Source organism: Camelus dromedarius, chromosome 26 (assembly GCF_036321535.1).
Source record: "Camelus dromedarius isolate mCamDro1 chromosome 26, mCamDro1.pat, whole genome shotgun sequence".
In the NCBI taxonomy this organism is placed as follows: Eukaryota; Metazoa; Chordata; class Mammalia; order Artiodactyla; family Camelidae; genus Camelus; species Camelus dromedarius.
This window is the reverse complement of record NC_087461.1, coordinates 19,392,168-19,409,050: the sequence shown is the minus strand read 5'-3', so window position 1 is coordinate 19,409,050 and position 16,883 is coordinate 19,392,168. Positions and strand designations below refer to the sequence as shown.

General features: G+C 42.4%; 1 protein-coding gene across 3 annotated transcripts in view; it reads left to right on the top strand.

The window, feature by feature from the left end:
- The first annotated feature begins 229 nt into the window (after positions 1-229).
- Positions 230-16,883, top strand: part of LOC105086860 (kinesin-1 heavy chain) — a 39,054-nt gene continuing 22,400 nt past the window's right edge. For all 3 annotated transcript variants that reach the window (XM_064479494.1, XM_064479491.1, XM_064479493.1), the window contains exons 1-7: positions 230-759; positions 7,216-7,303; positions 14,327-14,400; positions 15,391-15,495; positions 15,969-16,017; positions 16,527-16,582; positions 16,667-16,754. In XM_064479494.1, coding sequence (XP_064335564.1) covers positions 634-759; positions 7,216-7,303; positions 14,327-14,400; positions 15,391-15,495; positions 15,969-16,017; positions 16,527-16,582; positions 16,667-16,754 — 586 coding nt within the window. In that variant the 5' untranslated portion in view covers positions 230-633. The remainder of the gene's footprint in view (positions 760-7,215; positions 7,304-14,326; positions 14,401-15,390; positions 15,496-15,968; positions 16,018-16,526; positions 16,583-16,666; positions 16,755-16,883) is intronic.

The following is a 16,883-nucleotide window of genomic DNA, read 5'->3' as shown; positions in this document are numbered from 1 at the left end:
CTTCGTTACGGGAATACAGTATCTGACTTGGACTGCGGCACGAGTAGTTCCGACTAAGCCCTAGCTCCCGGGAGCTCCTGGGACCGCGTCCCGGGCGCGGCGCAGCGCGGCGGTGGGAAGGGCGGCGGGATGGGCGGCGGGATGGGCGGCGGGGCCGCGGATTGGTCGCCGGGGCCGCGGATTGGTCGCCGGGGCGCCGGCTCCGCGCGTGCGCATTGTGCTTTCCGCACAGCCCATCCCGCCGCCCACCACCCGTCCGCGGCCTCAGGAGCTATCGGGCGGCAGCCGGCGAGCCGACGGTGGGCCTGGTCTGCTCTCTGGGAGGAGGAAGGAGGGGCCGCCGTGCCGGTCCCCAGAACCCCGCAGCCCCGCAGCCTGCCCTGCCGGCGAGGAGAAGCTGAGAGCCGCCGCCGCTCCGCCCGGCGCCGCCGCCATGGCTGCCATGATGGGTCGGAAGTGAGCCTGCGGGCGACGGTGCCGGCGCGGGCGCTGCCCCCGGGGTCCCCGCCGCCCCACCCGTCCCCGTCGGGGAGCCTCGGCCCCCGCGACCCCTGCGAGCCCGGCGCGGCCCGCGTCCTCCAAGCCTGAGCGGCGGGGAGTGGCTCCCGGCCTCCGGCCCCGGCGGCCAGGAAGATGGCGGACCCGGCCGAGTGCAACATCAAAGTGATGTGTCGCTTCAGACCTCTCAACGAGTCCGAGGTGACCCGAGGCGACAAGTACGTCGCCAAGTTTCAGGGAGAGGACACGGTGATGATCGCGGTGAGTGCCCGCGCCCCCGGCCGGCTGCGCCCGGAGTTAGGGGAAGTGGGGAGGGGGGCCGGGAAGGAGCAGGGGTCCCCGGCCTCCCAGGGGGTCCGGCGCCCCCCACCCCGGCCTGCAGGCGGGGGACGCAGGCGCGGGCTCGGTCCGGGGCACTCCCGCACCCGGGGCGCCGGGGGCGCCGTCCGGGAGCGCAGCCACTGGTGCGGATGCTGCCGGAGTTTAGGGCTCCCCCCAGGTTTGCCGAGCGTGAGATAGGCAAGATCAGACCCCGGCCCGGGACGTGGAGCTCTGAGGCCAGCCTTTCTGTGCCTTAAACAGTCAAGGTGCTTGGTCTTAGGGAAAGTGAGCCGTGTTGAACCCTATTGTTCCCCCCGCGGGAGGAGGAAAACTACCGAACAGCCGCAGTCGTCCCTGTACCTTCTCCCAGCCTGCCCTTTGACTTTACAATTGCAAATGGCGAATCGAGGACTGTAAAAAAGAAATGGTGAGGTTTCTTTTGAAATAGGGGCGGTCAATTTTGTTTAATCTTCCAACGGATCTAGGCTGTTCGCATCGGGCTGAGTAAGTGCTCAGGGAGACCCATTGTCTCATTCTCATTGGGTTTTAAGGGGTAACCGTCTTGGAAAGACTGTTAACTTTTTGTGTGTACATCAAAGTATTATAAAGCCAAGCTTTAAAAAAAAAAAAAAGATAAAGTTTGACCAGTGGACTAGGTTTCTTGTATTAGGTTCTTACATTTACAGTTAAGATCTACCTTGAAGAAAATTGATTTTGATAATCCCGAGGACGGTGAGAGATTGTCCTTGTAGTATAAAACATAACGTGACTGGAGTTGGCTGATCATTGTCAGGGAGACCAGAAAGTAAAATTGGTGTATAAATTTTTTTTTTTTTTTGAGATCTGATCTCCAGTATTGAAAGGTCTCTGAAAAGGACATGCCCAGTTCAACGAGATTAAAATAGATAGTAAGATACTGCCTGCAGAACAGTGGATTGTGACTAAAAATTAAGTTCTTCTTTCTCGATAATGCCATTTGGCAGAACATGTAAGACAGCACTGAAGTTCTTTAGAGTTTATGTGAAAGTTTCCAAAGTTCAGCTCTAGAAAATGAATGTCACAGCTCCACGTTTGCTCAGTTGGATTTTGGCAAATAAGTCACTAGGTTACTAACAACTGCCAGCTACCACTGTGTGAGGACTGTCAGGCTGGTTCTTAGTTAACAAGCCCACCAAAAAACTCTTGCTGTAAATGATATTATGATGAGGCCAAAAAGTTAAACACAAAAATAGTCATCCTTCTCCTCTAGGAGGGTACATTTTACATGGAATCAGAGGAAGCATGCAAGGCCTGGGTTGTAAGTTGGCAAACAGGAGGCTACTAGTTTCTAACAGTTTTTGTGATCACTCAGCCTCAACAGTGGTGGACACATCAAAGCTGGTTTTCTTATTCAGACTTGAATAAGAGTGTCTTCTTTCTCCAGAATTTGTATGTGTGCATTTACACAAATCTATAAGCATTATCAAGATTTATTTGTTGGAATGGTACAATTTAGGATTCACAATATGTTTTACAAGATTAGGTTAGAAAGTAACCTTCTGATGCAGGCCAAATGTGACATAAAATATGAGGAAAGAGTTGATAGGAAAGAAATAATTACCACAGGAAGCACGGTTATTCTAGGTGGTTTCCTTTGGATGAAGTTATTTTAAGTTTCTTACATAATTTTCCTTAGTAATGTAAGTAAGTTTAAGTGATAATATTAGGAATCATAGAACAGTGATTGAGTCATGCATCAGTAATGAACAGGTAGTTGGCCTTTAGATAAACTGGTAAGCATTTGTCTGGTTTTTTTTTTCTTTTTAAGTGTAAGCAAAAATACATTACAGCTGTGATATAGCTTTAAAAAAATGTAAGGCAGCATGTTTAGTTCATTACCTCCGAAACTGGTCGTTTGCGTTATAGTGTGTCATTACTCTGAGGTCTCTTTTTTTCCCCTCAGTTTTAAAAAATGCATTATTTTAATTTTTTAAAAGCTGTCTGGAAATTTTTACAGGTATCAAGGAGGAGCAGAATTAGAAAATATCTAGGTTAAAGCGTATCTAGGTTTGTTTTGTTCATTTTGCTGGATCCTGATCCTGATTCAAGGTAAATAACTTAAGAAGGAATTGCTGTGAAGCAGCATTTAAAACTGAATTGTTTTAAACAATTTTAAAACATTTTTTGTATGGCCTTCTGGTTAAATCAAAATTTAAAGAATAAATATTTTAGTTTACAGTGTTACTGAACTCTAATTAGTGCTCATGTAGAAAATAATTTTTAAGGATTCTGATTTCATCTAAGTTCAGTTTCCAGTACTTTGTCCAGATATTTTTCCTGTTACTCATTTAATGAGTGATTTTAGTATAATATAACCCCATGGCAGGCAAATCTTGTAATCTTATAATGTTTCTCTGTGTTTTGCGGCCTTTGTGTAGATTTTTTTTTTTTTTTGTAATTTAGTGCTTGGTGAAATGTAAATATTACATATTGAATGAAATAAGTGCTTTATTTTTTGAAGATCTTTAAATGACACAAATAGTATGTTTGCTTTGATAAGCAAACCTGTTATCCACAAAAGAAGGGAAGACCTTTTGAAAGAAGGGAAATGCCTTATGTAGTTCAAATGAGCTTGCTGAAAACACCAGGGAAAAAAACTGAAAACATTACCCCTGTATCTGTTTATGCATCAGAAAAGTGGAACAGGCACATTTGCATCGTTAAGTATCTTTACTAATCGTCGTTCCTTATATGGTGTACACTGCGGCGGCGGCCAGAACCAAAAACAGGTCGTTGTAGTTGATTGAAATTAGACCCAGTTCCCTACCTACAACAGCACAACACAATTGCCCCTTTCAAGCGAGTGGTTTGGTGTTTTATCCTAATTACCTTAAATATAAAAACTGAAAGAGGAGCCACCATCACAGCCCTTTACACCTGTGGAACGTTAGGCCTCAGGCAGTGTCTCCACCCGTGTGGTGTATGATCTGAAAATGACTATTCAGAATTCCAGAGAAAAACATATTCCTGCCAGAAGAGTGTCCTTTGTAACCAGCTTTGGGTTCAGCCTGATGCATGCAGATTCAAGCAGGAATCATTTCACTTATTCCTGTTTGGTTTTGTCCCCTTGAAGCGTAAGTCAGATGTGAATGCATCTTGTGACTTGGAGTGTCTTTGAAGATGTATAAGAGTAAAGGCTGTGTAATGTACATTTCAAAGCCGAGAACCAGGTTTTTAAGACATAGATGTCCAGATCGTGAGTTTTCTTTTGTTTAATTTACTTGAAGGATTATTAGTTAAGGGATGTGTCTTAGTTATAGACCATTAGAAATAGTTTTGTTTCACAAGTCTGATTTTACATCCCAGGAAGCCAGGATCAGTTAGTAACTTTATAGTTAGATCTCTGCTCAAAACATTTGTCTTACCTAAGAAAATTATTTTTAGTCTTAGAATTAAAGTAAAACTAATTTGTCAACTTAACACCAAGCACTTAATTTTTTAACAGTGATATACCTTAAAAATCACTCCATCCCAGTGTAGTTATTTTTATGTTTGCATGATCATCCTCTTATCTGAATAAGGTTAATGGTATTTGCATGTTTGCTGTGAAGCGATGCTTCTGGTAAACAGCTGCAGAATGTGCTTTTGAGGAGGCCTCACTGTTACATTATTTTGGGCGTATCTCTTTCTAAACGGTTTATGAGCACTTTTTTTTAATTGATGTAAAAATGAAGGCAGATCTTCAGTAGTGTTTGTTCTTTTTATTCTTTAAATGTTTACTTTAATGAAATATTATCTGACTGACTTTGGAGGGATGCAGTGGTCATACTATTACCTATTTTTATTGATTAACTTATTTCTTGCAAGCAAAGTTAGAGTTAATGGTGAGGCCTTTAGCGCTAGGGGCTGTCTCCATTCAGTTCAACTGACATCCCTCGATCACGTGCATTAGATCCCAGTGTGCATCTGCTTTGCTTACTGGTCTAGACTCCACCCAGCCTTCTCCTCTGTTATTATTTGAACCCTACACTCTGTACTAATGAAGTATCATTTCTAAAACTACATTATTCATTCCCAGTATCTGATACCTTGTAGATGCTAAGTAAATGTTTGCCGGGTAGATGAAAAGGGAAAATTACTTCTTGCGTAGAAAGAGTATTAGCATGGTTTATCTCCTTTATTTTGATTACGCTTGTGTTTGTCTCCAGAATTGCTTAGCATGAACACATTTTGTACAATCTGTAAAACAAGAGATTGTCTTTTATCAGCCACACCTGTAGATTTGAATGTTAATGTCTCAGAATCTTAGCAGGAGGATCCTTTTCTGTATGTTGTAGCCAGAGAATAATCAGCCTACTTTTAATTGATGCCAAAGTGAGGTCATCTGAGTATGTCCTTCAGGAACGCTTTCAGCTGCAGAGGGAAAACAAACAACTAATAGTGGTCTAAACAAATAAGAGGTTCTTTTCTTGCCCAGAAAGCCCGGGGATGAGCCTTTAGTTCCACTTGCTGACGCTGTCACCCTCTGTCATCCTTAGCTACTGACTTTTCATGATCATATTTGTCACATTTGCAAGATGGATGCTCCCGTTCCAGACATTCATTCCAGAAAGGAGAAAGGGCATCTTCAGCTGAGATGGTCCTTTAATCAGAAGAATAAACCCTTCTCTGAACCTCCCTGCAGACCATCCCTTATGTCACAGTGTCTAGACCTGGGCCACGGGGCCGCTGGTTGCAAGGAGGCTCCGCTGGTGGGCGGTTAGCTTCCAGCCCATCCAGTGGGAGGTGGCAGGGGCATCGGGAACACAGCCCTTTGGGGGGGTTTGCTTCGTTGTTGCTGTTGCTCCAAGCTTTGGGAGGGGAATTGTGGGGTATAGTTTCTGAAAAGTACAGTCTTTTTTCACTAAGACCTAGGAGTATTCTGGAATGTTGAGTTGTTTTGGGGCCATGATTGTATTTTATTTTAAGGGCCAGCTTCCTCCCTTTCCTTTGGAAGAGACTAGAGTGCAGGCATACGTTTGCTTTCAATATCGAGACGCCCCCTCCCCTGCTTCCCTCTCTCATCTTGAGATGTCTACATTCTCTCTTAGATTGCTAGATTGTCCCTGCCAGCACTTAAACCTGCTTGGGTCTTGCCCATCGTAAAAAATACCTTTCTCCCAGCCAGATTTCTGCTCTACTTGGTTACCTCCTATTCTCTTTTCAACTCTTTCCAATCGGACCTTTGTCATTGGGTACTTTTCAGTTTCGTCTTGACGTCTCAGCTGTATGTGACATACTCACTTCCTCCTTGAAAATTCTTCTTTGACTTGTGTGGACATTGTACTCTGATTTCTTTCATTTCATGCCTCTGGCTCCTTCTCAGGCTACATCAGCAGTTCTGTAAATGTGTCCCTAAAATGGAGTCCCCAAGATCTTTTAGGGGCCTGCAAAATCAAAACCTTTCAAAATAATACTGATATTATTTCACTGTGTTGGCATTTGGTCTTCGCTCCTTCATTTCAAACTTAACTCCCTTTGATTTCTTGAGTGCTGCAAGCTCCTTTCAGCCTTAGGACGTTTAAGCATGCTGTTCCCAATTCCTGGATGACTTCTCCCCACTCACCCTCCCTCTTGACTAACACGGAAGAGAGTGACAGTGAGCTGGGCACCTCTTGTTCTTTAGTTCTTTACCGGCCCTTCTCCAGAGTGTTTCTCTGGCACCCTTCCGCTCCCCTACCCCGGCTCTCCTGCTGGGGGCTCTCAGCACTCCCCCCAGCGCAGTGCCCGAGTCGGCGTTCTCATCACTTGGTTGCTTGTCTGACGTCCGTCCGCTATTACTTAACGCTCCACTGACAGGTGGAGTGCGTGGGCCTTGGCCCTCATTCTGGCATGGTGTCCAGCATCATGGGCACTCCGTAAATACTTGGTAAATGGGTGAAATGATTGAAAAGCTGTTGCAGTAGACTGAAAAGCTGAAGGGAATAGTGGAAGGAGCCTTGAACCAAAAGACAGGAGATTTGGCTTTGAATTTTAAATTTGTCATTAACAACTTTTGGACCTTTGGGGATTCGAGTTCCTCATCTGCAAGATGAAATTGGTTTTGAAAATAGACTCTCAATACCTGCCAGAAAAGACACCCAATAAATAAAAATTCACTCAGCAGTGCGAGTGCCTACCACAGCAGTGCTAATTGCTGTGCTTTGCCCTGGAAAGACACCAAGGACGAACACACACATTCTTGGTTTTGTGGAGTTTATTCTCGTGGATTTGTGTTTGGGCCCTAAGGTCCTTTCCGCAGAGATTCTATATGTGAAGTGATGCGTATAGTAAGTATCCTATTTTTAAGGTTCAGTGTATGATGACTTCTTTGAAGGAGCTTAGAAGTGTCTGTTCACGTTGCACTGTGTAGTTGAAACCCTCGTCTCTGTTTTTCAGTCCAAGCCTTATGCATTTGACCGGGTGTTCCAGTCAAACACGTCTCAAGAGCAAGTGTATAATGACTGTGCGAAGAAGATTGTTAAAGGTAAGCATGTTGAACCTGCTGGGTTGTCCCAGCGATAAGTAGTTCGTGGTCTTTCCAACGTCCTTTTTCATTTTACTCTCCCTTTCTTTTTAGTTAATTGTGAAAGTTGTTTAAATAATGAGAAGGTCGAATACAGTTAGTAAGCTTGCTGCTCTCATTGCATGAACTAATTTATGTGCGACACCTAGCGAAGGGTGTTAAGAAAATTGTAGTGTCACACACGTGTACTTGGAAGGTGCCAGATACTAGACGTGCCCAGCAGAGGTTCTCAGGTGGCAGTGCTAGAAATACAGCAGCAGGAGTGTGGAAACAAGATGGCCGGACGAGTTTCTGCGAAGTGGTAGGAGACGGCGGCCTGCCCTCCTCCCGTTCCACTGTGATTCCTTCCCCAGGGACTGGGCTTGTCAGTCAAATGAGAAACCTCTGAGGAATTTAACAAGGGTGAGAAAAGTGTGTACGTTCCAGTTATAAGTACTGGTAACTTATACTAATGTATTTTTCAGGTTTATATTTTCTGAAAGCCCAGAACCCTAGAGCTGAGAGGGTGTTAGTGGTTATCTGGACTTACTTCCAGTTACTCCAGAAATATCTTAAGTCGGAGGGATCTTACGATAAAATAGACATTACTTTGTGAGATGATTTATACCGCTTCTTTTGACAGTTCTAACTGCTAAAAAGTACTTCTTAGATTGAGGCAAAAATCTGTCTTGTAGTGTCCACCAGGATAGAGGGGTTGGGCTTCAGTGTGCAAGTGGAGAGGTTAGGGCTGAGTAGGAGCATGGGCACTGCATCCAGTAAGAGGAGAAAAAGTAGAGTTTATGGATACAAATAGGTCCATGCATGTGACGGAAGGAAAATGTACATGTTCTTTGGCAAGGTTGTCATGTTACAGTCTCAGTGGGGTCAGAGTCTTATTGGAGTTGGGGTACGAGAAGGAATAAACGGACGTGGGTACTTGATGTTAGGCAGGCCGTGCAGTTAGTGATGGGAAGGTCTAGAGAGTGACCGTGGAGCTGGCATCTGAAGGAGTAAAGGACAAGATTGTGGAGAGAATCAGGTCGAGGGTCTGAGGGGCCAGGGTGTCATGTAGCAGTGGGATCATCTACTGCCTGGACGTTGAAACGACCAGCATGACAACTGGAATGGAACTGGCGAGAGCGGACCGGAGGGAGAATTACACGTGATTCTGTACATGATCTCGAGAAAGGGAGGCGGGCAGTGTCGTCCTGTGTTGTGAGCCTGACGGAGCCATCCAGTGGCTCTGTGCATCCTGGAGCGTGATGGTACGACGTTCTTTGATTCATTGTGCTTTTGTCATCACTACAGGCTGAGATTACTTCAGCTTTTTTAGTAATATAAAATTACTGATTCATGAATTCGTGGGCAGTTTAAATGTACAAATCCTTTTCACATCTGCTACAGCCAGGGTTACACCCCAGTCCACACTTGACTACTGAGTGCAAGCCTTTAAAGTGCAGGTTCCATTGTGTTCCTTTTAGCTCGTGCTCATATTTTGAGTTTTGTTTTCACAGTTGTCTTACTAGGGATCTAAGTTGGCTATCAGCATGTTTTGATAAGTCTATTATGGTGTCAAGGATATTTAAGTGTCTTTTTAAGGTTTTTATTTAAGGACATTGAATAAGGTTGTTGGTGATTATTAAATCACACTGAGTATTCAGCTGACATCAGAGTCTCTTACTGTCCAGTCGTCTATACTTCTTAGCTTGTCAACATATGCACAAGAAAATGATGAAAAACTTGAATCCTTTTGTGAAATCATGGTGCATGACTCTCGTATTCCCCAAAGTACCAGTTGAGTGATCCAAGCAGGCAATGGGGTTAGCTTTCCTTAGTGAATTGGTATATTTGTCTGAGGTTCCCAGAATCCGTCATTTTTCACTTTTTGAAAACGAGTATAACATTTACAAGTTAGTCATCTTTTGTTACCTCCATTCTCTGTGGCTTCTGTGAAATTTTTATCCGTGGGATGTAATCCTCTCACAACTAGGAACTTGGGCTCATTTAGAAACGTTCTTTGGCCATCCGGCCCACCTCAACCCCGAAGTCGGCCCAGTGGTGTTTTTCCCGTTGTTCCATTTTGAGGAGAATGGTGTAGATGGTAATACATCATTAGTTAACATTTTTTGGTCTTTTCTAGGCAGTGCAGGTCTTACTCATGATTCTTTTTCTGAATATTTTTAAAGCTCTCTTTAGGGCCTTAGTTTTTGTTTGTTTGTTTTTGTTTTTGTTTTGTTTTGTTTTGTTTTGTTTTTGTAAGACTCGCTGCTCCCAGGCTTTTTCTTTTCTCATGTTGTTCCAGTGGTTTTTTTTGCCTTGTTTGTACGTCCTCAGATGGTTTCTCAGCAACCACCTCACACCTTCCTTCCTCAGAACTCTGAAATCTGTTGTCCTGAAGTCCAGGGTGCTTGTTTCTACTGCCTTTTGTTCTGTTTCAGGTGACATCATTTCTAAGATGACATCATTCTTGTTGTGAAATTTCCCTCCTTTTCTCAGCAGTTTGGTCCCTTTTACTTCACCAGCAGATTCCTGTTTTACTGTTTGGAGCTGGTTCTGAGTCGCGGCTCCCTTCTGTGCAGCACGTAAGCCCAGGCTCTGGGATCAGACAGACCTAGATTGAGGTCTCGGGTCTTCCACTTTCTGGCTTTGTGACTTTTACAGTCACCTGACCTTTCTAGTCTCCATTTCCTCTTCTGCAAAATCAGGGTACTGTGAGTATTTTAAAAGATGATTCATGAAAAGGTGCTTTACCCAGGACCTGGTATGACCTAAGTATGTAACAGGTGTCAACTGCTGCTTGTGGCCTCTGTTTTCTAAGAAAGGAAATGATTTTCTTAGTTTGATCAACCATAATCGTACTTGGGATAGCTCTCAGCCTAATTTTCACTCTGCAAAATTAGACTTCAGGTGCTGTTACAGTAGAAGGTGTCCGTCTGTCTGTCTGCAGGTTCTGTGCCAGCTTTGTCATTCGTAAAAAAGTATCTGGCTGACTTTCTCCTCTTACCTTCACCCAAATGCTCTGCCGCTTTGGAGGGGCCTGGGTATAGTAGCCAGCGGGACTTGCCCCGGGCAGGATGTGAGTGTGGCGGGGTTACCCATAAAGACATAGATTTAAGGAGAGTGATGGGGTGGGGGCTAGGCGATGTGTGAGGACAGAAAAGCAATTAAAACTACGTGGCAGGTTGGACTTGGGCCCCTCGTTCGCACACAGAGCAAATAGGATGTGGTTACAAACTGGTGGGCAAGGATCGGCAAGATGGTGGGTGAGCTGGTATTTCTTCTGAGATGTGGGTTTGATGAGCGAGCTGCCAGGGATGAGCTGAGAGCAGCTCGTGTGCCCGGGGCCTGCCAGGCGCTGAGGCCGCTTTGTTTCAGATTCCCATACAAGTACAGAACTTATATACAGGGCTAAGACTTCCTTTTCATAGACTGATTAGATAGATTTTTTTTCTTTTGAACATGTTTTATCCACCTGTATTCTGTTTTGAATTCTGAACCTGAGCGGTGTCTGTAAGTTGGTTTCCCTGGTATAAAGTAGGTGTCATTTATTCAGTGTTTGCTGGATGCCAGGTGTCATACCAGGCCTCCATAGGGTCCCCAGTTTCACCATAGCTTCCTGCCTGGGACTGTCTGTCACTGTATCCACCTTAGTTTTTCCAGCGGTAGCCTGCCATACTGTGTTGAGGTTAAGAGCTTGTCTTCGGAGCCAAGACTGTCCTGGTTTGCATCCCGACTCTGTCTTCCTAGGTGTGGAGCTATAGGCAATTTATTTAACCTTTTTGTGCCTCAGTGTCCTCACCTGTAGAATGGGACTAAAATAGTACCTTGCATAGGGTCTTGTGAGGATTAGATACATTGATACATGATAAATTATCAGAGCCTGGCACATTGCACATTCTCAAATGTTAACAGTAATAATTTTATATGATGACTTCTCATTCTCACAGCCTTCCCCTTAGCAGGCATTTTCCTGATGAGGAAGCTGAAGTTCAGAGATGAAGGGACTTGTAGAAGGTGATAAGCCACTGTCTCACTTGCTCAGTATGTTTCCTTGTTTACAAAGCATGAAAGAAGTAAGATGGCCGTAGTTCCACCTCTGTTTCTCACAAGAACAGCAAAAGTATGTTGTAAAAGGAGGGGGACACTTTAGAAAGATGCTGTGCGTTAGAGTAATAGTCATTCACCAAGCATTTGAGACCCTACTAAGTGCCTGGCACCACGCTGGGATTTTACAGGCTGGTGAGGAAGGCAGACAAGTAAATTGGTGTCTGCAATACACGGTGGTAAGTATCATGGCTGAATGCAGGGGCTGTAAGACTCTCACCTTGATTCGTTTGGGGGTGGGTTGTGAAACTGGGCTGGAGGAAGAAGTGAAGCCTAAGTTAAAGGATGCACGAGAGTAGGAAGGAGAGTGAGGGGCACCCAGACGGGTACGCATGGGCTGAGGCGTCCACGTGGGAAAGTATTGCGTGTGTGGGGAGAACATACATTACAGGTGACTGAACTTGAACCATATGAGATTGTCAGATTCAACCATTTTTACCAGCAAAGCTAGCAGTGTGAGGGGAAGGATGGTGGGAGATGGAGCTGGGAAGAAGGCAAACGAGAGCCAGGTCCAGAAGTGCCCGGTTTCATCTGATTACAGATGCGTGCTCTCTAGGATTTTAAAAAAGATGAGGAGTATTTTTATGTGTGTGTGTGTGTGTGTGTTTTTAAGATCTGTACTTTTAAGGTATGTGCATTTCATTCTACATAAGTTTTACCTCTGAAGGCTAAAACTGCAGAATATTGAATTGTGGCTCATGGTGTAGGCATGGTGAAGTGTTTAGGTGGAAGCGTGTTGAAGTCTGCAGTTTACTCTGAAATGCATTAAATAAGAGGGATGGATAGATACATGATTAAGGCAAATAGTAAAATGATGGAATTTGTTTAATTGAAATATAGGCAGTTTACAATGTTGTGTCAGTTTCTGGTGCGCAGCGCAGTGCTTCAGTCGTACGTGAATACACGTGTGTTCACTCTCATGCTCTTTCACTGTGAGGGGCTACAAGTTACCGAATACAGTTCCCTGCGCTGTACGGTATAAACTTGTTTATCTGTTTTGTGTGTACCAGCCAGTATCTGCAAATCTCAAGCTCCCAATGATGAAATGTTAATGATAGAACCTGAGTAGTGGTTATGGGGTGTTCACTGTAAGATTCATTCAGTTTTTCTGTAGGCTTAGACTTTCTTATAATAAAGTCACCATGGGAAGCAGGAGTCAGGAATGGTTTTGAAGGTACACAAGGGATTATTTTCCTAATTGACGAAAGTGGTCTTCCTTTCATGACAACATGGCACCTCTAGAAATCACCTAATCATTGTTACCTCCCCTGCACCCAGAACCGAGAGCCTGGGTCCTAGTGCTGAGTAAATACTGGAGTGTTGAATATTCCATAACCTCTGATCGTATACAGTTTTTAAAGTTCTGCTTGAAGTCCCAGATACAAATGTGCTGCATACATTTATTATCCTGTGAGCCGTCACGTGACAGGGCTTCACCTAACACACACACACTGTGATGTCATGTAGATTGTGCATCAGTGTGATCTTGGGAAAGTCGCTTAATCATTCACCTACCGGTATTTATTAAGTGCTTATTGTGGTAGTTGCTAGGTAACCAGATCATATCATGAATGAACATTTTATGTATAGATCTAACGAAAATTTGGAATTCATCCTTCGGTTTTGTGTGGTTGATTAAAAGATCTTAAGCAGGGTATATTACACAGACATACCGAGAACAATTATGTATAAAGAAAGTGAACTGGAGAGGGTGGTGCTTTTTTTCTCCATATAATTTCTTCTTCAGAATTACTGACAGATTATTGCAATTCTGTTTTAAATGTGATTCTTGAAATTATTTTGCTTCCTGTCATAAAACTGAAAAGATTTAGAATGAAAGTTTCAAATTTTTAGATCTCTTAAAATCTTCCCAGGGAAGTTTCTCTTTCCTATTAGTATATGTTTCTGTAGCAGATCTGTTATCTAGTTAGTTGTGCCCAATGTTGGGATCTTTTTTCTTTCTTTCTTAAAATAATCAATTAAAAGAAAAAAGAATTGTCTTGCTTGTTACAAGTTTACTTTCCACTGTTACCATCTATTTCCAGCAGTCTTCTCTTTTTACTTTGGCTTCCTCTAGACTAGAATGTAATTTTATAGTACCTTTTCACCAAAAAAAAAAAAAAAAAAAAAAAAACAGAACCAAAAAAAACCCCCCAAAAAACAGAACAAACTGAATCCTTGAAAACTGGAAATCAAAAGGTCACCTTGTTCACTTGTATTTAGCCCCCTTGAGCCTAAAGGAAGTTACTTTAGATCTTGGGGTATGCAAAGGACTAGAAAAACTGGTTTGTTTTGTTTTTTAATTACAGGAACGTTCTGATAATTGATTCTGAGGTAGGACTGGACTTGCTGTGTAAGGAGGGATGGTGTCTGTATGGGTTTGTGAGGCTTAACCAGCAGTTGACCACCAGTCAGCCCTACTTCTAAAAGCTGATTGATACCTATAGGTAAACTGGCAGATCATTTGTCTCTTTTGGGTCCCCTGAAGCTTTGGAGTACAGGTGTAATGACAGTGGAGATGTACGCTGACTTGAGAAATGATTACAAGCAGTGGAATTTAAAATGTGTTTCTTACAATAGAAAGTAATCTGGGCTGGAGGGGAAGGAATTGCTTAGAGGGAGCATCACAGGAAATTACTGTTAATGTATTCTTACTTCCTTTAATGCCTTTATAAATTTTTCATGTGCTCAACTTTGACTTAGATGGAATCTTTCATATTAGTGTAAAGGGAATCTGAATCTTCCTCACCATTCTTTCCACAAACATGTTAATGTGGGGATTTGATGGTGCACGGATGAGGCACAAGGTTGATGTACGTGTGAATTATTGTAGTGTTTTTGAACATTCTGCTTAAGGAAAAAGAATCCCCTGATGTATAAAATCTCTTTATTTCCTCATAGATGTACTTGAGGGATACAACGGAACCATATTTGCGTATGGACAGACCTCCTCTGGGAAGACGCATACGATGGAGGTAACATTTGATGATCTGTGCTTGGATGTGGCTCGCAGCGCACAAGGGACATTCATCCGTTATTCCTGACAGTGTTTGACCCGCTTAACTAGCTTTACTTACTGTTTATTGCTTTGTCTCATACGAATTGTATACAAGTAACATTGTTGGCAAATGATCAGTTCCTGAGTTTAAACAGTGAAGTGTTGTATATTGAAAGTCATACCTAGCTTTGTTTTATCAGTGTAACCACAAAATTAGGAAGATTTTAGGATTAAATCAGAGTTCTCTGTATGGTAAATTTTGGAATTTTTAATGTTTATGTGTTTTCATTTCTCTTCAGAGCACTTAATTTTTCCTCAGCTCCTTGGTTGTGTCTGTGTGTCCATCCCGTACCCCGGCCCCTGGCCAAATATTTGCCACTCTTTGATAGGAAGATCTCCAGAATGAGCAGAGCTGCTATTAATAATAAATGTGGGCCTGCTCAAGCTTTGCTTCTAGGAAACAGCCTTTAATCTTCTGCCGCTGCTGCAGAGTATCTGCTTTTATCATCTGTCTGAGCATTCTGTATAAAGTAAATGGCTGCTTGTTTTAGTCTCATTCATGTTACTCATTTTCATAAAGTTACAGTCAGAGAGCAAGGACGTTCCTAGCACTTGGATGAATTTGACTTTAAGTAGAAGCTGCCGTGCCGATTTATAGGACAAGAAACTTAACTAAAAACTTTCCCTAGAGTATGTTCATTTATAAATGTGCATAATCTGAATCTAATGATAAAATTAAAGGCCAAGGTCAGTTGGTAACCCCCGTGGTTGGCGTATAGTCTTTATATGTAACTTACCAGAATATATCCTGGTTGAATTCGGTTTTTTTGGGTGTTTGTCAAGCCACTTTTTTTTTTAATCAAAAATGGCAACAATTAGAATTCCTGTCCTCTGTTGACTGTAAATTGTGGATTAAAAGTTTTTAATTTGTGCTTTATAGTTTAGCCTAATTTTGTTTTCTCTTTAGGGTAAACTTCATGATCCAGAAGGCATGGGAATTATTCCAAGAATAGTGCAAGATATTTTTAATTATATTTACTCCATGGATGAAAATTTGGAATTTCATATTAAGGTAAAATCACTGGGGAAAGACTAATTTATTTTATGCCTAGAATAATTCTGTTCCAAAAAATAATAAACTTTTTCTTTTAAAAGGTATTTTTTAATGTTTTAATGGACAGGTATAGTTGAAAGAACATTAGAATTAGTAAAGCGAAGTCCTTCATTTGCTGTTAGTAAACAAGTAGGCTAACCTCTTTGGCCTCCTTCTCCGTAAAATAAAACAGTTTGTTTTGCTGCAGAGCTCAAAGGTTTTAGATGATTCGTTTTGGATGAAGATACGTAATGGAAAGTGCATTTTAGTTGCATGAGGATTTTAGCGCATTTAGGGCCTCCCAATAGAGTGAAAGCCGTGACTGAGTTGTCCCCGTAGTCTAGTCGATGCTTGGCACTAGGACCCCAATAAATATTCAGTGAATAAGTGAATAAACTACTTTATAATGTTAAATGGTTGGTCTTTTTCCTTTTATTTCCTCTGCCCTTTAGGTTTCATATTTTGAAATTTATTTGGATAAGATAAGGGACCTACTAGATGGTGAGTTAAATTCTTGCTGTTTGATCATTTTTGAAAGCCACATGTTACCTTCTTTAGTAGTAAATGTGAGGCCATTTCTCAGTAACCTATGCGAAATTGACTTAAATGATAGGAAACATTTTTAAATGCTTCTTACAAAGCTTTAATTGAATGCCTTTTGACACATGGAATAATCTCTTTAAAGGATATATTTATGGGTGCTTTGTAAGAAGTAATTCGAGCACTGGGCTGGAGTTAGGGAGCCTAGGTCCTGAGCTCTGGTCTTACATCAGCTGTCAGTTGACACATCATCCTTGAGGAAACTACTGAACCACTGCGACTTAATGTTCTTATTTCCAGAATGGGGGTGGCAGAGGGGAGCCTGGACCTGAAAGTTCTATATTGCTGCATTGGTTTCTGTATACATCTATTTCTGCAGGGTCTTGCTTTAATAGTGATAATTAACTGTTTCACAGCTAGAGTTAGAGTTTAGGAAAATGTTGTTAATAGTATTTATTTTTCTTTTTCAGTTTCGAAGACCAATCTTTCAGTTCATGAAGATAAAAACCGAGTTCCCTACGTAAAGGTACTTGTGATACAGAATGTGCAGGAAAGCCCTGCAGTAACAGTTTTGAAGGATATTGACATACTCTAAAACTTCACTTCACAGGGGTGCACGGAGCGTTTTGTATGTAGTCCAGATGAAGTTATGGATACCATAGATGAAGGAAAATCCAACAGACATGTAGCAGTTACAAGTAAGCAGCATGTTTATTAACACTAGTTAAGGTACAGACTGCCTTAAAATATCTTTATCAAGTTGATTAAAATTGTAAGATTTTTCTTAGGTAAAATAATGCTTTAGAAATTGCTAGTAAGGGAAAGCT